The sequence below is a fragment of the Aulonocara sp. 'chitande type north' Nkhata Bay genome, linkage group LG7 (assembly GCF_057382095.1).
Source record: "Aulonocara sp. 'chitande type north' Nkhata Bay isolate Kocher_YH1m ecotype deep benthic linkage group LG7, A_spYH_male_GT1.1, whole genome shotgun sequence".
Classification (NCBI taxonomy): Eukaryota; Metazoa; Chordata; class Actinopteri; order Cichliformes; family Cichlidae; genus Aulonocara; species Aulonocara sp. 'chitande type north' Nkhata Bay.
Window position 1 is genome coordinate 27,912,781 of NC_141350.1, and position 23,015 is coordinate 27,935,795.

Here is a 23,015-nt window from a genome sequence, read left to right on the forward strand (position 1 = left end):
AACAAAACCTTTGTCATCTTGGCTGTGTGCTTAGGGTACGTTGGGTTCTTATTTCTCCACAAAGCAATACTGGAGCTCTGTCAAAGTCACCATTGGGATCCAACAGGTTCTTGGTCACCTCTCCGGCTTTCTACCCCAATCAGTCAGATCGGCCAGGTAGCCAGCTCTGGGAAGAATTCCTGGTTCTTCTTTTTCCATTTATGGATGATGGAGGCCACTGTATTCATTGGGACCTTCAATGTTCCAGAAAGTTTTTCTCTACCCCTTCCCAGAACAATTCAGTCTCAGAGGTCTACAGACTTGGACTTCATGCAACTTTATATCCTGTCAGATATGAAAATTATGCACTTTCGACTTTGCACTGCAGAGTTCCCACATGACACACCTCACTTCTGTTTAAAACTCAAAATTGTTTCTCATTTACCCCTTTATTCTTTAATATTTTGTGTTCCATAACGAGTCATATGAATTGTTATCTGGAAAATCCTTCAATTTTCCATTAATTTTTTTTATCCCTTATATAATCCTTCAAAATCAATAGGACAAAAAAAGCCACATTCCCCAAAAAATGCTGTATTTCTCCAATTTAAATAACTCTTTTAAAACTACTTCAGTCTGAACAATAAATATTAAATGTTAATTACGTTTTTGCATTTTAACCCTTTAAAGACCAGTATGCTTAAAAAGCTACACTACAACAAAATGATTTTGATAAAATACATTTAAGGAGTACATGATTATCCATGCAGTTTTATTTTTTCAACAGTGTCAAATTTATTATTATTATTTTTTTTACAAAAACTGACACTCAAGGACCTAGCAGAAAAATGCCACCTTCCCACAAAGATTTTCCACTTTAAATATATCAAATATTAATTATAGCTTTTGGATTTGAACCCTTTAAAGAAGAGGGACTCCAGCTGAGGTGGGGCAGAGGCTGCAAATGGACAGGCTGTGGTTTTTGCATGTAAGGTTCACACATGGTGCTGCCAGCTCTTCTCTTTCCATCTGTGCAAAAGTCACACTGCCCTTACATTTGCTGACGAGAGGGGATTGCAGTGGCACGCTGCAGACTTGAATTGATTAGATTTTTTTGACCTGTAAACATTGTCCAAAATGAGCGTCCCTATGCAAGCCTGCCCTCCATGTGTGTCAACATAAGCTGCTGAGTGTTTCCCATGCAGGTTTGTCATGGCCACAGTTTGAGTGTCATCCATCAGCAATAGTGCACAAATTGTGTCATGGTGTGTAGGTTCTGGGATCCAACCTCTGGCTGCTGGGATGTAGCAGTCTTTCTGTCTTTAACTATTTTAAGCCAATTTAAAGAACTGACAAAACAATTATAAAAGAAAATAAAAATCCATATATTCTGGCAAATATTAGCTATATTCACTCAGTACAGCCGAAATAGCATGAAAATAAAAAAAAGGAATTAAACAAATCGTCCCCAGGAGTCTAAGGTTATTCACAGTTACAGGTTTTACATGTTATCTTACATTTTACGTGTCAATTCAGTCTATTTTTATATATATATTTTGATATTTCATGCATTTAAAAATAACTGGAAAATTTAGCAAAACTTAACAGAAATATACCAGCTTTATTACTTAAGAACTTACAAAACAAACAAGATGGAAACCAGGAACAATTAATCAAATACACAAATCATTGAGGGAAAAAAATGTAAGGGAGGACAAAACAACTAGGACTCAACTGCACACAAGAAAATTTGGGAGGCAACAGCTGGGCAAAACAAGACAGGTGAACAGAATAACTAACGAGAAAAGGGGAAGCAAAACTTCACACAACACGCACAAGACAAGGAACTATCAAAATAAGATTAAGACGTGAACTTCACACAGTGACAGAGATAAACATGGAGACATGACTAACACTATCATACTGAAAGGACTACACCGTGTTCCAAATTATTATGCAAATAATATGTTTCTCTGATTTTCCTAAATAGTCGATTCAAATGGCAGTCGGCATAATATTCGAGTCATCAACCGTTAGAGTATAATTCAAATGTTACTGAACAAACCTCCCAATGAAAACAGTATGTTTTCAAAAATAAAAAACTTAAAATGCACTGTTCCAAATTATTACGAACACAAAACATTTTATAGGTTATAGAGAATTGAAAATGGCCATTTGTCGAATTTGCAGCATTAGTAGATCAATTTTAGTGAAATCAAAAGCCATTTCAATCAAAAGCATCTTAACAGGTCAAGTTACATATTAACATAGGAACCCTTTATTGATAGCAGTTTCACAATTCTTGCATCCATGGAACTTGTGAGTTTTTGGAAAGTGTCTGCTTGAATGTCTTTGCAGGATGTCAGAATATCCTCCCAGAGCTGCTGTCTGGATGTGAACTGCCTCCCACCCTCATATTTTTTTGTTTGAGGATGCTCCAAAGGTTCTTAAGAGCATTGAAGTCAGGGAAGAATGGGGAACACACCATGAGTTCCTCTCCTTTTATGCTGATAGCAGCCAATGATGCACAGGTATTCCTTGCAGCATGACATTTGACACTGTCTTGCATGTAGGTGATTTTGTTGCAGAAGGCACAGTTCTTCTCTTTCTACCATGGAAGAAAGTGGTCAGTCAGAAACTCCACATACTTTGCAGAGGTCCTTTTGACACCTTCAGGGACCCTAAAGGAGCCGACCAGCTCTCTCTCTGTGATTCCGGCTCAAAAAATGACTCCACCCCCTCTTTGCTGACGATGCAGCTTTGTTGGGACATGGTGGCTGTCCACCAACCATCCACCACTGCATCCATCTTGACCATCCAGGGTTGCACGGCACTCATCAGTTAACAAGAATGTTTGAAAATTAGTCTTCATGTAGTTCTGGGCCCACTGCAGCTGTTTCTGCTTGTGAGCATTAGTTAGGGGTGGTTTATGCACAACTGCAAGTCTCTGGAGGATCCTACACCTTGATGTTTGCAGGGCTCCAGAGGCACCAGCAGATTCAAATATGTGTTTGCTGCTTTGTAATGGCCTTTTAGCAGCTGCTCTTAATCTGAAGTATTTGTCTGGCAGAAACCTTCCTCATTGTGCCTTTATCTGCATGAACCCGTGTGTGCTCTGACTCAGCCACAAATCTCTTAACATTATGGTGATCACGCTTAAATTTTTGTGAAATATCTAAGGTTTTCATTATGTGTCCAAGGCATTCAACTATTTCATGCAACAGCAGAGAGATCCTTTTTCCTTCCTATATTGCTTGAAAATGGTGGTCTGCTTAATAATGTGGAACATCCTTCTTTAGTGGTTTTTCCTTTAATTGAGCTCACCCGTCAAACTCATGATCACAGGTCTCCGAGATTAATTCAGTGATCCACAAATCCCTGAGACACAATTCCATCCATGAGTTTAATTGAAAAACAACTTATTTAATCTTTATGACACTTAAACACAATTTGCATAATAATTTGGAACTCGGTGTAGATACAGAGATGAAGAGCTATGATATAAGTTAGGTCTCAACATCCAAAAGAGCAAATCATGAACTCACAGTAAAAACTCGAAATATCTTAAAATTCAAACCGCTGGGTAAAAGACCCAGGACTAGGACCGACACAAACATGATCAGAGGGTTAAATTAACTGGCAGATTATTGCAAACATTTGATCTGAAGAATACACTGAAATCAGTATGTAGCAGAGCTTCTGACATGAACTTTAAACATTGAAGCTTGGCTCTTGAAGGATGACTACAAATCACATTTTAAATTGCACAACATAATTTATAAGCATTTAAGCATGGAAATTATTATGTATGATATTGTTTTGTTTTTTAAACAGGAATTGGCTCACTGGTGTGGCAAGGACAATGGAAAGCTACGTTAAATATACAGTTGGAATTTGCTAAAATTCACAGCTGCCCACATGCACAACCCAAATGCCTTTTGGAGAAAGGTTTATGGCCAGACGAAACAAATAGAGCTATTTGGCCACAATGATATGAACGATAACAGGTATACTTGGAGGAGTAACTGTGAGGCTTTCAAAATTAAATATACTGTATCAACTGTCAAGCATGCTCTGGGGCTAAAGAGTATGATGGCATTGAAGCATGCCATTATTCTGGGGCTATTCTGCAGCCAGTGGTACTGGTACAATGGCACTGGTGCACAAAGCGGATGGAACAAGAAGGACTACCTCAAAATGCTGCAAGATCACCTGGTGGTTGAAACTTGGACACAATTGACCTTCCCAATGATGAAATGACCCCATTTGATCATTTTAGTCTTAAGTAGCTTGATCACTTGAGAGTTAATGTTCAATTGTCATTTCAGTGGTCCACTGAAACCCTACTGATGAAAACTGGGCTGTGAAATCAGTTTCTTGACCATTAATATACAAATTGCCATAACCATTGATCAACATCCACTGATCAGTTTCAGTCATTATCTAAATGTACTGTTTATAAGGTTGGGGAAAGCTGCATTCAGCTGAGACTGAAGAAGTCACTTAGATGAGTGATGAAATCTTCAACTACAAACGCTACGTCCAGATGAACAGAAACAACTTTTGGGGTTTTCCTTACCTGGATGATGCATCAAGACATCAGTAACTTAAATTTGCTGATGTGAAACCTAAGCAAAGACGAGCTACATGTGCCTTTGTCAGCATCTACATGTAGCCACACCCCTAAAAATGCATTACTTCAGTACCAGTTGAATGTGTCCATTCACTTACCATGAAGGGAGAAATGAGCTATTAGCTTAGCAATTTTTACATGTAAGTAGAATCATTATAGGATGTACTGTATAATGCAGCAAATGGCTGAAGGGAATAAATAACTAGCAAACATTTTGTTTTAATCTGGGGTACAGGGCATTTCCAACGTTAGGCTACAGCTGTGAGCAAAGACATAATAGAAAGCGCCTCCAATTGCTAAGCTTTACTATACAAAGTTGCACCAGAGCATGGCTGTATGTCCATAAATCAAACCGCAGAGAATCTGGGAAACACTGATAGTCACATCTAATGCATTAGTGCGCTCTGTCTATCATTCACACACATTCATACTCTGATGACCAAAATCGGAGAGCACCTTGGGGTTGAGTATCTTGCCCAAGGATACTTTGGCATGTAGGCTAGAGCAGCGGTCCCCAACCTTTTTTGCGCCACGGACCGGTTTATGCCCAACAATATTTTCACGGAACGGCCTTTAAGGTGTCGCGGATAAATACAACAAAATAAAACTAGTACCGGTACAGAAAAAAAGAAGATTTATTCATAACACACGTGAAAAGACCCAGGAAAACCGATAAAAGGATAAAAACGATAACAAAAATAACGCTGAAAACCGATAAAAACCCTGAAAACTATACATTTCACACCTGAGCCTCAACTCTCGCGGCCCGGTACCAAACGACTCACGGACCGGTACCGGTCCGAGGCCCGGGGGTTGGGGACCGCTGGGCTAGAGTAGCCAGGGATGGAACCACCATACTTCCAATTGGGTGACTGTACCTCCTTGCCTACAGTCACCCCTATAATGAAGTAAGACTACTCACCTCCTTTACTACGACTGGTTATTGTGTTGTTAGCTCTATCATGAGGTGGACTGGAAAACACTCATAGCATCTCATATTGCATATTTGTGTGAATGTGTGTAAACTCTATATTACATATAAACACTATATAGTACAGCTACCTGCAGTGAAGTATACCTACCAGGATGGTTCATCAGTAGTGGCTAAAAAGCTCCATAGTTTCAAACTTGGCTATGTAGTGGAAACGGGGGAATCAGTAACCAATTTTTAGCTATAAGGAAATGATAAGCTCTCATTAGGTATTTTTTGTGTTTAGCCCTCCCCTCCATATGCCAAATTTGCAAATTATTAATATAGAAAGTTTGGTACGTTATCAACTGGTGTGACTCAAAAGGATTAAAAATTTTGAGATACTTTCCCTCAAACCACCATTGAAAACTCCAGCTGTCCTTGAGTCTATTTGTACATCTAATTTTTGACCCATTTGACCCCTTTTGTACCTTATTACATTTCAGAAAAAAATACTGCATCTCACTACATTTACTTTAGATTTATGTCTTTTTATTTACTGATTTCAAGAATTCTAACATATGTGCACATGTTGTGCATCACTATGTTATAGAAATAAATTGTATATAATTGTAAATCAGACAAGAACTGAAACAGTGGAGAAAATACCATGGAGATGTACAACCAAAACTTAGAGGTTTCTGAATGCCAAGAGCGTCAACAGTTGTTGATGAGCTGTTAGCAAAACAACTACAGCAGAATAGAGCATCTCTCTGGCCAATGCAATCTAGCACTAATTGATAACTTGTCTTTGTTGAAACACCACAGCAATATTTCAGCCACAGTACAAGAAAAAAAAAATCTGTTAACTATTCTTTCAGCTTTGTGTGAACTACTTAGTGAAGCGTAGTAGTGTGTCACAGACTGCAATTGAATGTCCATTACAAAGGGTGATAATCAAGCAGTAACCGGTTGTGTGCAGATGTGTGTTTAGTCATCCTCTACATCACTGTCTCTCGTGCTGATGCCCCGTAGGCCATCACCTGCCTTGACAGCCACAGTAGCCTCCTCCATCGTCAGCCTGTTGTAGATGGTTTCATAGCTTTTGATGTTCAGTGTGCTGTCCTGGACTCCCTGCAACCTGAAGTCATGATAGGTCTTCTGTTGAGGTGAGAAGAAGATAAAAAGAGAAGGAATAGAAAAAAAATTCAGAAACCATCTCTGGAATGTATTAAGCAGGATAAGGTGTGTGCCATTCACTGTTCGAAAGGACAAAAACAGGAAGACTGAGGCCCAAGGACGTGCAGTCTTTTATGTGCCATACCAGGGCGACAGACGATAGCATGCAAGGAATAATGTTTGCACCTTACATGAGGGCTATTATAATTCATTGTCTCATTGCTTTCAAGTTAAACTCTGTATATTAGCAACCAATGAAAAGACAAAGAGAGCTGGAAGCAACAACAGCCCACAGTTGAGCATTTTTTTCCCTTCACGTCTCCCCGCCTCTTCACACTGCTACTTACAAGGACACGTCAATGTCTTTATTATTTCTTCCTTTCCCTTTTTGTCAGATCTGACTCTTTTTGCACAAATAAGCCAGATTCTAAGATGTTCCTTTAATTGAATGGAGCCAGTCTCGGGTGATTCACTCCATTTTTTTTTAAAAAGAAAAGATGGCTTAAAATGTGGTAGCTGAACGCAATAGGTCATTTTGAATGACAAACAATCCCTTTTGGAAAAATGGACTTCTTTGTCTATCAAATGGTTAGGCTTGGTCTCTCTTACATACTTCACGTTTATTTACCTTAACAATGTTGATGAGTGTTTTCAGCTGATACATGTGCAGCTGCAGGTCCAGTCTGTCAGTGAGCCAAACACATATCGCCCTCATGGAGTCAGTGTACCATTGCTATAAGAAACAGAAACAAACCAAACAGGACAAAGATAATTATGAGAAGAGAAAACAATAGCTAGGGATAAGTCGAAGGCCCAAACTATCAGCTCTAAATATTTATCAGTTTGGCTGCTTCAACACCGGACAATGACAAAAGTAGATTTTAAATCAATCAATCAGGATGTTTTTGAAATGCAGAAATGCTTTGTTTCAAGGGGGCTAAAATAAGCATTGATTTGAGTATTTAGAAATTACAGCCATTTTTCTACAAAGTGCTGATCGTCAGAGATTCAAAAGTAATTGAAAAATTTTAAATAAATTGGATCAAAATCGTTTGCTTTCTATGAGTGCATGAAGTCCAGACCTGATGAACAACACAAGTTTTTGTATTTAACAACCAAAACACATACTATATTAGGTTGAGATCAGATGACTACCTCAGTGTTATTGCCTGACTTGATAGGGGTGACTCCATTTCACCCTATCACTAGTATCCTGCTCTGTCACACTAGTCCTCTTCATATCATTCACTACAACCATCAATCTTCTGTGTGGTTTTCTTCTTCTCCATCTCCTGCTTGGCAGCTCCATATTTAGCATCCTTTGTTCAATATATCCATCATCCCTTTTCTGCAAATGTCCAAACCATCTCAGCCTTACCTTTCGAATTTTGCTCAACCTCAGGCCGTTCCTCTGATGTATTCATTTCTAATCCCTTCTATGCTGACCACTTCCAAGGAAAACCTTGACATTTTCAGCTCTACCACCTCCAGCTCTGTCTCCTAGCTTTTTGTTAGTGTCACCACCATTTTCAAACCACAGATCATAGCAGGTCTCACTACCATCTTGTAAGTCTCCACCTGTTCCACCCTGCCTGGAATCTCCTGTTCATCTCTTGTGTACTGCCCCTTGCTTTGGAAGGTTGACCTCAAATGTTTAAACTCACCTGCCTTCACTATATCGACTCTTTGCATGTTCACCTGTCCAACTATCTCCTTTTTATTCATACACACATATTCTGCCTTGCTCCTACTGATTTTTATTCCTCTTCTCTCCAGAGAATACCTCCATCTCAGGCACCTCCAGGCTCTCTCTCACCTGCTTTCTACTGAATCGGAATTAGAAATGATTATTCATGCCTTTGTTTCTTCACAATTGAACTATTGTAATTCCTTGTATTTTTGTAGGTCAATGTACAAACACGCACAGGACTTTATAAAACATGCAACATTTTACAAAGTCACTGCAAACGTACATGACTTTGCAGCATTAAAATGAATAAACCATGTGAAGATCTGTGTACTGGATTTTGTAGTATGTATAAAGTGACCTTTGACTGGTAGAGCACATTCCTGGAGAAAGCTTTTTCAAGTCTGTTTTTGAAGTCAATAAGGCCAAGAAAATACTCTGAGGAGCATCTTTAAACATTTTTCTTTTCAGTTGCAGCCAAACCCCTGAAAAGATACTAATAAAAACTATACTATGTTAATTTAGCTACAGATACTCTGAACAAGAACAGTTTATGGTTTTCATACCTGTGTGTTCACCTTCAGATTCGTTTACGTGTTAGCCGTTTGCTTGTTGACAGATCTAAAATGCCTTGCTTTAATTCAGCTAGCAACACCACAATGTAAGGTCAAAGGACATGTGCTAACAAAAGTGCAAAACTCAAAGAGGGTAAAACATTTATTTATTCAAAGGCACCAATTTACTGGTGAAGTCCTGAATACGAGGACAGAGTTCAGGGCTCTGCTTTGAACTTCAAAGAGTTGGAAAAAAATCAGGTTCCTTCTTTGTAATGTTCATTAAATGATCTTCCTTCACACCTTCCACCAACAAGCCACAGCTGCAGGAAAATCAAACACACCTTTTCTCACCTAAAGAGCAATCCTCACTTACAGAAACATTCAAAATGCTGCTGGTAAAATGCACACACTGGGTGGCTTTATTCAGTTACCAGTCTTACAAGAATACTTGCGGAAATTGCTCTGACACAGTAATGACCCGTATATTCAGATCTGCTCTGAGAGATCACCGCTGACTTAATTCTATACAATGGCAAGGACTGTAATTACCTTCCCATTTAAGAGAGAAAAACAGTCCAAAGGTTTTTCACACACTTGACAAAAGCCAAAACACATCCATGATTACGCAGCTGTCATGCAAATATTTGATTCATTCTATTGTGAAAGCAACCTGTAACCTCCTACATCCTGGCTCCCAATTATACCAAAGTAATAAGTTTTTCACTCAGTCTAAGTAGCTTAGCCTCGAGGAAATGCAACAAAATACAAACTTAAAAATTAGGGTTTAAGTTCAGTCACCGTTCCTGATTTGATTATTTTTCTGCCCAGGCTGCATTAAAGCATTTTCTCTCTTTAAAAGTCTTATCTTTTCATCTGGAAAGTAATCAAATGGTGAAAAATTATATGCTTTTAAAAGAAAATTAACTTCTTATTTAATCAAGAATTTTACATTGCAAAAATGAGCTTGCCAAATTGTGCTGCAGTGGAGTAGAAAAGCACTGTACGAGAACCAATCGATTTACCACAAGAAGATGGGAGACCTAAATAGTTATTTTTAAAATAATTTATCTTTAAATAATTTTTAAAAATAACTGTAAGCTGATCAAATGAGAACTAAATTTTGCACTGCTGTATACATTACTGTTGGACTAGATGATGACGGTTCTTCTTGGGGAGCAGCATTGGTGCTGGTGACACCAACAGACTGAATGAAGGCTGGCTGGCTGGCTCTGCGATTAGCTGCAAATTTAAAACTTGTGAAGGTTTTGAAACAACTAATAATCAGGAGTCGGGCTCGGCACTTTAGTTCCAGTGAAATGAACTCTTAAGGATTCAACATACCAAGAACTTTTTGACAATTTCATGTTTCCAACTTTGTGGGAACAGTTTGGATGGCCTCCATCTGTTCTAACATGACTGCGCACCAGTTCACAAAACAATGTTGTAAAGACCATGGATGAGTGAGTTTAACATGCGAAAACTTGACTGGCCTGAACACCACTTTTGGACAATACCTTTGAGATAAATTAGAGCACAGTCAGGCCTTTTTGTGCAATATCACTTTCTGACCTTACAAGCGGTTCTGGAAGAATGGTCATGTCGGTAGCAAGCTAGGCAAAGATGCTCAGACCTCCGAACCTCCAACCCCCAGCTCCAGCTCTTCCAAGGGGGTACCCAAGGCATTACTGAGGTAACCGAGATTTCTCCAGTAGGTCGAGGGCCTGCCTAGGGTTCTCCTCCATCCCTGAGCCACTTCATCGATAACATGTCATGGATGTCTCAACCACCTTAACTGGCAGCTCAAGCAAATGATTTTTTTGGTCTCACCATTGAGAGGGCCAAAAGTTAGATAAAAAGCTTACACACTTTGCTACAGGTTTGTTGCTAGCTAGTTAGCGATGCTACACACCTGTGTTACACTCCTAGTCTATATGTTTGAATGATTCAGCCCTCCTTAGTTTTTGTTATCATATTTAGGACAGATGAAATCAGCTGCACGCTTACACTGAGGCCCAGAGTTACTGCAAATATCAGAATTATCTAGAAATTAAATGTTGTCATTTTTAGATTTTAACATAAGACTCACACTCATGGGAAATAATACACTATTAGCAAAACACAGAATGAAAGAATTACAGATTAAAGTTTTCAGTTGAAAATACAATTGAAGACCTTTTATCTTTAATCAGGTTTTATTTAATGCTGTCAGAGAAAATGTCGTGCCCTCTTCATGCAGCTTACTACATTCAGTTCAGTTTTACTTAGACAGCACCTAATTACAACAATAGTTGCCTTGTAATTTGGCGAGATGAGCAGCTTTCCTAAACACCAAACTGAGTTACTTTTTTATGCTTCTTTATACTTACATGGATGTCTGTCTTTTGTGCGACCACATTGCACAATAAGGTAATTTAGTCTTTATACTTTTTCATCATTGAATTTTGGATCAATTTAAAATTTACTCTAATATTGAATACGTATGCAGCATTAAGAGTGGGAATATAGGATGATTTCTCTGTTGTCACAAGGTGTGAATCCAAGTGTGCAAGTCCTGTAATCACAAAGAGAAATAAATAATCACAAACTGTCAACTCTAAAGTTTATCCCTTGAAGCTGAAACCTTGTTTTGATGCACCTCGGAATCTTCCCTTACCATTCTTCAGTTTAATTGTTCTATTGATGTGCTGACATCAGCATAACAGTAGAACAATACAATATATTAATTATACAATATAATATTTTACCTTTGACTCGCTGCTACTTTTTTTAAATTGAGATCGACAAAGATGATGTCGCAGGTTTCCAGTCAGTTTCAGTCGTGCTACTGCAGGAACACAAACATAACATAGGAGGCATGATCAGCGGTGTTCTGATCAGCTGCCTCAGTACTGGACAACATACATTAATGCTTCATATTATTTCTGCCAAAGGAAGTAAGCTGTGCAGAGTACTGCACATGTAACTTGGTGAACTCAAATTAGAACCTCAATAAGAATAATTCAGATCGCGTTTTAACCAGAGTACTTAAAACAAACTCTGTATCAAATGCATAGATAAATGCAAAGAGTCAGTGCTAAAAATTTAATGGAAAAATGAAACAAATTTGGACTTAACATGCCAAATGCTACCATTTGGCATTAGCACATAAATGCTAGATTTGGTTATTTCAATCGTATGGGCTCAAATTGTGGTCATAAATATTTTGTAGTTGTAAATCAAATGCGTTGTTGTGAGAGTTGTGAGTTTTGTAACCTTGTAAACCAAAATACCTGAAAATTTTATGTTTGTGCATCTATAGATGAGAATTTGTGTGTAAAAAAGATTTGTTTGTAAAAAATTATTTAGACAAGACACCTTTTTTTTGTTAAGGTCTGGTTACAGATACAAAGCAAAAACTACGTGTGAAACTCTGCGCTAAAGTTCCCTGGCTGTGTGTGAGTTTGAACTCACAAGTATGAATTTTGACCCAATTTTTCTTCCTTTCAGCTAATTGGTCAATGTCATGTCAATCACAAATTTAACAATCCAATCAGAGAACACATGGGTTTGGCTGTCGGAGGGGTGCTTTACTGAGCATACATTTTTCTGATATTTTGGTTTACAACGTTACAAAACTCAGTTCACAACTACGCATTCTGATTTACAAATACAAAATATTTATTGCCACAATTTGAGCCCATGCAATCCTGTTTCTTTTATTTTGTAGACATCTGCTGTTTTTGACCGGATATCAGCAAGAACTGATATTACAGGCTGAACGCTGAATGCAGTGAGAATATCTTAAATTCTCTCAGTAATTCATCTTCTGTTAAACCTGCATTAATTAAATCCACCATTAATAACGGGTTGCTGAAGTCCACACTTAAAAAACAAATCTGGTGTCACTGTTCTTACAGATGTGGAGAGAGAAACATGCAACTGTTTGCACAAATTCAATAACTGAACACGGCTTTCCCCAACAGCCGACAATGGTCTCAGCTAATTAGCTGTAGCACATTAATTAATGATTAGTTCCCAAACACACATTTAACTTACCAGAAAAGTGCAACGGTGCCTGAGGTTCTTCTGTTGATTAGTCCAGTTTACTGCAAAACATTTTTCGCTGTCAGTTTGAAACAGCCCAGTCCTGGTTTTGGAAAATAAACTGTGGGCCTCCTCTCAGAATCACTGCTGTATCTGCGCTTCCCAAACAGAGGCAAGTTTTTCCGTGACTGCTGCTGCCATCCAAGCTGTGATGAACGACTGTACCCCGATTTTACAGCATCGAGTTAATAATTAGAATCAAACTTCTGACAAATGAGACCCCATGGACACAAATTAGCATGAGGAGATGAATTTTTCATTCATAATTCTCCCTGTAGATATTAATAGTTAACTATGGTACATACTGCTCAAGCCTTTTAATTCAGCGGAGTTTTTGTTACTAATATACAATATAATATATAAAAAGGCCCATGTTTCTGAGCTCGTGAACATCAGATTTTTTTCATAGATTTGTGGTACAAACGTGTGATTTATAGAATATGATGCTGAACAAAATTGATTAATTGAATTAATTTTACTTTATGCACAATTTTCCAAAAATACAGTTTTATATGTGCTGACTGCCTTTCTGTAAAAGTCACCGCGTGCTGCTGGTGACTGCTAACATGTTAACACACATCTGCACACCACTGATGTATGGCTGCTTTGCCTCACAGCTAAATGCATTTACAATAATTTGCAATTCCTGTTGGCTTATTCTCTGCAGCTCAGACTATTTACGCTGTTTTTTCCTCTATTATTCTGGACTAATTAAATTTAAAAAAATGTTGCAAGCATGTGTTTTTTTTAACCTAAATTGTAGCACATCATTCTTCAGTTTAGTTTGCATCAACTCATTTATGTGCGTCTGCTTGTGTCCTTATGCCGTCTCTGACAGCTCCTATGTGATTCCTAAAATTTGCTGTCATACTTTTTACACATTCTCTATCCTGCTATTATTTTCTCTTCCTCCTTTTCCTTCACAATCTTTTTTAAATGCTGCAGTTCACATAGTATCCTAATCAGCCTTGTACTCATTATTAACAAATGCTTGAGGATTTTCAAATTACTGCATGACACCCTCTGATTTTCTGCTCCTCCTCCATTCAAGGAAACGTATATTTGAGTGTCTGGGAGGCGAGTTTCTAGAGTGAGTAATCAGCTGCCTGCTGGTTTCCTTGCAAACCGCATTAACCATCATGGAAATTGAGAATGAAGAAGGTCCTTAATTGAGATGATTAGAGGATAAGAGTGAAAACAGATGGAGGGAATAAGCACAGGAAGGATAGGGGAACGAGTAGGTATGCATTGGTCTTGTAAAAATTATGTGAAGAAATGGGTGTATGCTTCTCTGGTGCCAAAAAGATTTGAACATTTGAGATATATTCACACTTTTGCACAATAAATGTTCCTCGGTTATAAAGTTGTAAACTCCTGTATATAAAATGCCGGAGATGTTTTATTTCTGGGTCTATTTTTTGTTTCAATTGTTGAGTTCTGCTTTTTTCCTTAACAAATATATGTTATGTTTTCTCACATAAGAATTAAATGATCTAATATTTTGTTTTCTTTCTGAACTGAAACTAATATCAGAAATAAGGGGAAAAGAAAGAATCTCAAACATCTTATCTTGTTTTGAAGGATAAATCTGAGGTTGAATTAAGCCTGTTTTGAGATAAATTTTTAACTGTATCCAGGTTTGTCCTTGGTTTGTCAGTTGTTCCCTCCTAAAGTCGAGAACAGAGAACTGTGTGTGTGTGTGTGTGTGTGTGTGTGTGTGTGTGTGTGTGTGTGTGTGTGTGTGTGATGCACACAGATGCTCCCTGATGAGCACTTGTACACAAAAACACAGATGTTTGCATGCACAAGCAAAAGGGAAAAAAACTGTTAAGTGTGTTTACAGTTCATGTTGATTCCCCATCTTTTCATTTTGGTGTTCTTTGCTTTCATAGCCTTTTTCTTCCTCTTCTTTAAATCCATCAGTGTTGACAAAGCTTTTGTTTAAAAGGTGTGGCAAATGTAAATAAATTTGCCTTTGACTCACAAAGCTCTATATAAACAAGGAAACCGCATACCCATATTGCTGCTGGCAGGAGGTCTGATGCTGCTGTCGAACAAAGGATTTGGTTCTTTGTTTACACACAAAATGCATGTGCGCACATATGTGTGTGTGTGTGTGTATGTGAGATACATGTTGAAGGGCTGAGTGGAGAAACCTCAAGGCCCCGCTGTCACCTCCTTCTTGGCGCATGACTGGGTGCTTCTGAGCTCTATTAGACTTACTCTCCTCGACCTCCCTTTTTCAAACACGAACGCGCACACACACACACAAAATTCAGTCCAGTGCAGATCGAGCCTCAGTCACAACACTCTGAACTCTCGGAGGAGGCGGTGGGTGGCAGAAATCCATCGCTCAGCTTCGTGCCGCTAATGTGTATGAAGGTCTGAACCGCCATGTCTGAGTTGCCGCGTTAACTAATGATGGCGAGCTGAGGCGTGTTTGACAACTTTCTGCTAAAATATTCTTAAAAATCTAAATCCAAGTGGGGGCGGTAGGTTATGAAAACGGACAGCGTGGGATAGAGGGATGATTAGGCGGATGGATAGCTGGGTATGTGAAAGTGTTTTTGGCTCCAGCAGAGCAAGCCAAAAGCTCTTGATGTTTTCTAAGTGATAAACAGGTCAACAGAAGCAGTCAGTGTTTTCGGAACTAAGCAACCTGCTGCTGCTTCGAAAGAGGAGAATCAGTGTGTGCAAACACCTGACTGTGAGCTCTGCTTGTAGAGATTTTATAAGCATTTACTGTATATATAAGATTCCTATGAACAGATCAGATACTATTCAAAATTATTTTTGGTTTTTGGTTTGCATGTCTTTATGTGTGCATATTAAATCCATTTTTTGTCTGTAATTAAACATTTTACACAACAACATAAAGCACAGAAAATATCAACCACAAACTGACTTGAAAGATGAGCATAAAATGTTTTGAGAACCCCAGAATTAGTGGTCAAATTGGATTCACAGCAGTTACAAGTATTTCTAATGAGTACGTTCCTGTTTAGTCACAGTCAGGTTAGTGAGGCATTATTTAAAACAAACAAACAAAAACTGCTTTCCATTTTTTTCTCTACAAAGATGCATTTACATTTAGAAAACCAGAAGTAACATTTATTACATTGCCTCACAAGGCTCGGTACTGGGGCCTGTTTTGTTTACGTTTGTGTGTGTGTGTGTGTGTGTGTATATATATATATATATATGCATATGCATGCTTGTATACATACATACACTTTTTCTTCCTTTTTTGGAACTAGCCAAATTTACATCTTTACATTGAGGATACATTAATGCAAATGTTTTTTGCTTTTTGAAAGTTGCAGCTCCTGCCACTGGTAAAATGAAATACATCACATGTTAATTTTATATCACCAGGGGAAAAATTGTTATTATAATAAACGTGTCATAAATGGTACAAATAGTCAAAGAGTATCGGAGAACAAATATCAAAATATAAACGTTTTTTTCTGAAAGCTAAGGGTTTAATTCTAAGCCTGTACGTTGCTGCAGACTTGTGTGCGTCTTTATCAAACAAACTGAAATGATTAGTTTATGCTGCCTGTTACTGAGCTTGAGGAATCTAGTTTTACTTACTGTGTACCTGCAAACCACAATGACATGTACACAAAGCTGCCTCATTTTTCTGGGACTTCTGTTTGGATGCTGACAGAACTTGGAACGAATAAGATGTTTTCTCGGTGGTACTGGTGATTAAGCGAGCACTTCTGTGTGCCACCGGTGGTAGAGCAGAGTATCAACTGTTTGCAGGTTTTGAAGTTCAATTCTGAATTATTGACCACAACACTGATTTTGAAGAAGGTTTAACCATCAGAGCACAACACAGCTCCTGAAAGCAGCTTTACGTCCAATGGTGTGAGTGTGAACATCACACCCACAGGAACAACAACAGACCGAAACAAACTGGAACCATTTCCCAGTATTCATGTTAATGAAAGAAATTAATCAGGTAAGTGGCGCCATATAGAAACACGTGGTGGCCCAAGGGGGCCCCGGGTGCAGATTAAAATTCTGTCTTTTTTGTACATTTCATACAACCAATTATGGAGTGTGTTAGGAGACTCTTCACTTACAAATAGAACTGGAAATACATCCTGCTGCCATTTTCATAAAATATTTTCCCTCTGGCTCTCCATCTCGGAGCTTTGTCAACAATAAAAAGAGGAAAAAAAAAAGTAGAAACAGTTCTACATTTTTTAACCAGTGGAAATGTTACATCAAAAATTTCTACACTCAAGAGCATAAGGTTTTATTTCCAAAAGTACTGACTTGAAAAATGTATTATTCAGCCTTCTGCAATTTGCCATGGAAAAAAAGTACTCCACCTATATAAAAAATTGTCTAGCTCTACAACTGTAGGTGCATAAAGGAATTAAAAAACTGATTCTATAAACAAAGTCTGAGAGTAAATTCAAATCAGCAATTTAGTGACAGCTGAACAGAGAATAAAAGCATTTTCTGCTGATAGAAAGATGGATACTTTATTGATCCCACAAGTGAAATTGTTGAAAGAAATAAAAAATAGATTTTTTTAAGATACAAATTCATCACTCTTGACCCTGTTTTTCTTTAGGAATGTACAGAAAGTTAAGAGACAGGCAAAACAGCAGAGGTAAAGCATGTGCTTAAAGAACAGACACATGAAGCAGAAACATGTGTGCAAAGAGCTGAATGGCACACAAAGCCTTTAAAACCTTAAAACATGACAAAGTGCTTGCCCAAAGGGAATGGGCTCAATTTTGGAGAATATTATTGGATATTGACCTTACAATGTAAAGTTTGTAGATATTGCTTTCACTATGATTTTGTGCTATGTATGCAATTTAAACAAATTTGTAAATGTCAAGTTGGCTTGGAGTGGTGTTTATTATTGCTGATTTGCTTGAAGCGTTAGCATTCTTGCTGAAACAACTGTTGGCTGTGAAATAGTGAAGAGAATGTTAGACCTAACTTACTATGTCCCCAAGACAGAAAGCTACATTTATAGTTTAAATGTTTTTACATAATTTTTACATCACATGCAAATAGATCTATGACTGTTGCATCATTTAGCATACTCTTTCAGAAGAGCATTTTGATTTTAAATGAAGAAAAAGTAAGAGGATTTGTCTGATCCTGGTAAAAAGAAAAAGAAAAAGAAAGAAAAACTAACAAAAAACCACAACAATAAAACTAATTTTTAAAAGAATTTCTTTACATGTACTTACGTGACCAATTTGCTATTTTAGGCTTTTGCACACAGAATTACAGATTAACAAAGAAAGTTATGTATAACAATAACGTAGGAATATGAGCATAATTTCAGCAAACTGGAAACAGTACTTGCACTTACATCAAATACGGTCTCAATGTAGAGCTCATCACTGACACCACGGTGCAGAATGTCCTGGTTCTGTCGTACAAAACTACTGTAAGTGTCAGCCAGATCCATCCTTGGTTTCTGCAGGACACAGGACAAAGGCAGGCCTGAGGGCAACTCATGGATGAAAATACAATGTCAAACAATGTTACAAAAAGTATTTTTAGCACAAAGTTGTAACGAGACATAACTGGCATTAAATGTGAATAACTCAAAAAATAATGGTAGATTGCAATCTGCAGATACTTGGCTGGTTGTGCATGATGAGGTCTTCACACATTCTGAAATGTAGAGTGTTTAATGCAGCGAGGTGGAACACACATCCAAACACTATTGTCAGCGTGAAAACAAATAGCAATGCAAGCTAATACTCTTAGTGAATAAACCTTGATGCACTGATCTTTTGATTGTTTGGTCACTTTGGATCCACAGTGCATCCACTTCAATTGTTCCACATTTTGTCACCTTACAGTCTTTTTCTTGTAATGGATTAAATTCTTTTTTTTCCGACCACAACATTCTTCACACAATACCCATTTCCACTGATCATCTGTCAGATGTTTTTACAACTTTACTGGAATTCCACCAGTAGTAAATTCAGTTGACTGGACATGACTTGGATAGGCACTTATATATCATATAGGACACCGGGCAATGTAAAGTCTCATAGCTAACAGTGCATGTCAGAGGACAAACCAAGCCATGGAGACCAAGTTACTGTCTGTAGACCATTTTCCAACAAGTCAACAACTCTACACACACAGCCAAGATAATAAAGGAGTGGGTTCTGGACCACTCTGTGAATGTTCTTGAGTGGCCCCGACAGAGCACAGACTTGAACCCGACTGAACACTTTCCCTTAATTAACTTAATAAATAGCACTACTACATGCATCCCACTGTTCTCCTGGATACTCTGACTACTAATGGCTAATACAGCTTACTGACGTTCCAGGAATAATACATTTAGATTGTCAGGTTTTCAGTAATACAAATCTGTGCTGCTGTTGACATTAGCCAAGAAGTCTTTCTCTCACATTTAAAACTTCTATACGTCTGTGCCTTTCCAAATGATCGGCTGACACAGTGGACAAACGCAGATGTTCTGGAAACTCTTGCTTGTACTCTTTATTCTGAAGTGAATAAAAAGTGTATGATTTACTAAAATAATTTTCTCTGCAACAATTACAAGCAAAGCCTAACAATTGTTTTCACTCAGGAACTGTTACCTGCTGCTTCAATCATAAAAAGGAAAAAAAAATCCTGCCCTGGACATGCTGTCCAGAGATATTACACCTGTAATGCCAATAGTAATTGCCTCGACATCTTTCACAGCCATGTTTTCTGAGCTGACGTGCATTAGGCCCAAGAGGAGACTTGTCATTCTGTTTTCTGTGCTGCACAAGAAAACTAGAAACCTTCTGGATTTCACTTAAAGTCAACAGGCAGGTTGGATATGGACTCAATATTTATAATTGTAATATTTCATCAAAGACAGCATAAAAGTCATCAAATCATATCACAAAGTTTCAAGAGCCTCAATATGGACAAAGTCCAGACAAGGTCACACTGTTCTCTCAAATAATTTTAAAATATGCAAAGTTGTGAGGGCCTCCAAGGTTATGCCTGACATTACAATTTAGTGATTTGTCTGCATCGGTCCATGCAAATGAAGCATACATCCCTGTTTTTAAACACACGCGCCCACACAGACACCCGAGCAGCAAAGCTAAAATAATTAACTTATTCGTCAAATAGTTGCCTGACAGTAAATTAATTGGCAACTACTTAAATGACAAATTAATTGTTCAAGTGATTTTCCAAAGAGAGAAAAAAAATCAAGCAGTCATTAGATTATTGTAGCTTCTCAACTTTGACGGTAACTCTTAGAAGAAGATAATGTGACCTCTCTGGTAAGTTGAATGTCTTCTGGTAAAAACTGTCTCAGCAGTTGTTTCAAAGGTCTATCAGAGAATGACAGACTGGGGTCAGTCAGAGACGATTAGCTGTAATTCAGACAGACTACTGAAGAAGAAAACCTGCAGACACAAGAGGTTAAAGTGGGGTCACATGGCTGCAGGGGGACTGTTGTGTGTGATGAAAAGAAGAGAATGGAGTGTTATAATCATCCTGAAGAAGTTACCCAAGCCCACTGACTGACAACCCTGTCATAATTCTCATAAGGCACTAGAGTGACTGGGGAGGTAAGTGTAAAAGATGATACTCAGATGAGTATCGTCTCTGATGTGTACAAGCAGACACTTTGAGGTCATGCCCATGCTGATGCAAATATATTTCAAAACTATTTTTGCAACTGTTTCTGTGGTTTTTGTTGATTTCAGTTCAGAAATGCAGTTTTGTCAGATATCACTTGCATCCCCACCTTTACCTTTGATGTGTCTTTTAGCATTGGCTCTCTGATGCACAGTCCCATTTTATGACCCTACATCGTCCCTACTGGAGAGGTGGAGGTGGCAGGAATCATAACAACATCTGGGTAGTTGACTTATTAACATAAGTTAAATCACTTGAAGTTCTCCTTTTTAACTACATTTTGATACCAGGTTCATTCTTTCTTGATAATATTTGTTTTCTAATAAACTCATTTTTGATACTTTGAAATTCAGAGCCTTGTTTAAGAATATTTGAAATTCTTCTCTGATAGGGTTAAGTTCTCCTTCTGGCACAGTGCAGTATCATCCTAAGACTGAACAATAGCAATGATCTCCAATCTCAGTCTCAAAAACATCTTTTCTATGGTCCCAAAAATTGCTTACGACTTGCAGATTCATAACTTTTTCAAGGCACATGTTATAGTGGATGCATACTGACCAGTATTAACTTGTCACTTATGCTTCTAACTGATGCTGTAATATTTTTTTTATTTTGAATGTCTTCTGGTGATTCATAGTTTATCAGTTCTCCTGTATTAAGTTCCTTCATTTCAGGAAAAAAACATTATTTTTTACTTACCATGTTTTATTTTCTGCTTTATTTTGATAGTTATTCGTGCCTTGAGTTCAGTTTGACTTCCCCTTGTATCATTTCCCTGATTACTTGCTCCTTTGTTGTTCCCCAGCTGCATTCACTTCCCCTAATTTGCCTGTTTTTAAGTAGCTTTAGTATTCTCCCTATCCTCTTTCAGTGCATTTGTTATCTCTTCCCTTTGATGTTTCTGGTCATTTACAGTTTTAAATGGATTGACCCATATTATCAAGATAGCAATAATAATCTAGCAATCCTATTGATGGCGTGGCTGAATATCAGAAGGTTGAACAGGTCATCTACTCCAGTCTGCATGCCAGATATAGACAAATGCTCTATGAATGTGTGAATGTTACACAGAAAGCAGTTACACAGAAAAAGGTGCTTGTATTCATGGGTGCGACTAGATGACTGAAGCAAATTGTATAAAGCCTTTGAGTCCTCAGGTATGGTAGAGAAACACTATATAAAACCAGTCGATTTAGCAGAACCCTACAGTCAGAAAATGTTCCTAACTTCCATCCATCCATCCATCCATTCGCTTCCGCTTATCCTTTTCAGGGTCGCGGGGGGCGCTGGAGCCTGTCCCAGCTGTCATAGGGCGAGAGGCGGGGTACACCCTGGACAGGTCGCCAGTCTGTCACAGGGCCAACACACAGGGACAGACAACCATTCACACTCACATTCACATTCACAGCTATGGGCAATTTGGATTAATCAATTAACCTATCCCCACAAGCTGCATGTCTTTGGACGGTGGGAGGAAGCCAGAGTACCCGGAGGGAACCCACGCAAACACGGGGAGAACATGCAAACTCCACACAGAAAGACCCCGGCCTGATGGTGGAATTGAACTCAGGACCTTCTTGCTGTGCGGCAACAGTGCTAACCACCGTGCTGCTGTGCTGTTCCTAACTTTACAAGTGAAATTCCACTGGAGGTAGTGAGTTGGAGATCTCATGACAAGGCCTGGATTTACTGCACGTGTGGTGGTCAGTTCATTTACTAGCACAGATGTTATGTGCAGCAAAGTTCCATAAGCAGGTTGAAATGTTAAAACCAGGAGCAACATCGCTTTGAACTTGAAGATACATTCTCTTGAGGTGAATAACAATATCTGTTGATAACAACACATATTAAGGCCACTCAGTGCTGCATACATTGGCGTGAATTGGCTTGATGCCATGACAGGTCACGTTAACTTAGTCTCAGATATCAAACAGCACCTTTAGATATCTTATATCTATGAAAGTGCCATTTGGTACCAGTATGCCTTGGTGGGTCAAAACTGCTTAGACTCATAATAGACCAAAAGCATAATATTCAGGTTGGTCATAAAGTCTGGACTTAGGTATGAAAGAAAAACAGTCAGGTTCCTATACATCTATGCACATTTGCCACACAACCACAGATATATGGACAGGTTCAAAGTGTATAAAGTACAGTTCTCCTGTATGAGGTACAACATTTAAGAGTGTGTATGTGTGTCACTGGCTACATGTAAATGCCCCTGGTGTCACTTGAGACATCAATTTTCTCTTACCCTTTCCTCCCCTTAAGGCTTTTCACAGTCATTCACCTCTTTTTCTTTTGTTCTGGCGAGGCGACAAAGCACCATGACAGATC

At 38.3% G+C, this 23,015-nt stretch overlaps 1 protein-coding gene across 1 annotated transcript in view; it reads right to left on the reverse strand.

Moving 5' to 3' along the window:
- Positions 1-1,197: 1,197 nt before the first annotated feature.
- The window catches only part of cadps2 (Ca++-dependent secretion activator 2), a 191,475-nt gene continuing 169,657 nt past the window's right edge, over positions 1,198-23,015 (reverse strand). The window contains exons 25-27 of the mRNA XM_086299782.1: positions 18,379-18,486; positions 7,330-7,434; positions 1,198-6,683 (exon numbers count right to left, since the gene is read on the reverse strand). Coding sequence (XP_086155908.1) covers positions 6,513-6,683; positions 7,330-7,434; positions 18,379-18,486 — 384 coding nt within the window. The 3' untranslated portion in view covers positions 1,198-6,512. The remainder of the gene's footprint in view (positions 6,684-7,329; positions 7,435-18,378; positions 18,487-23,015) is intronic.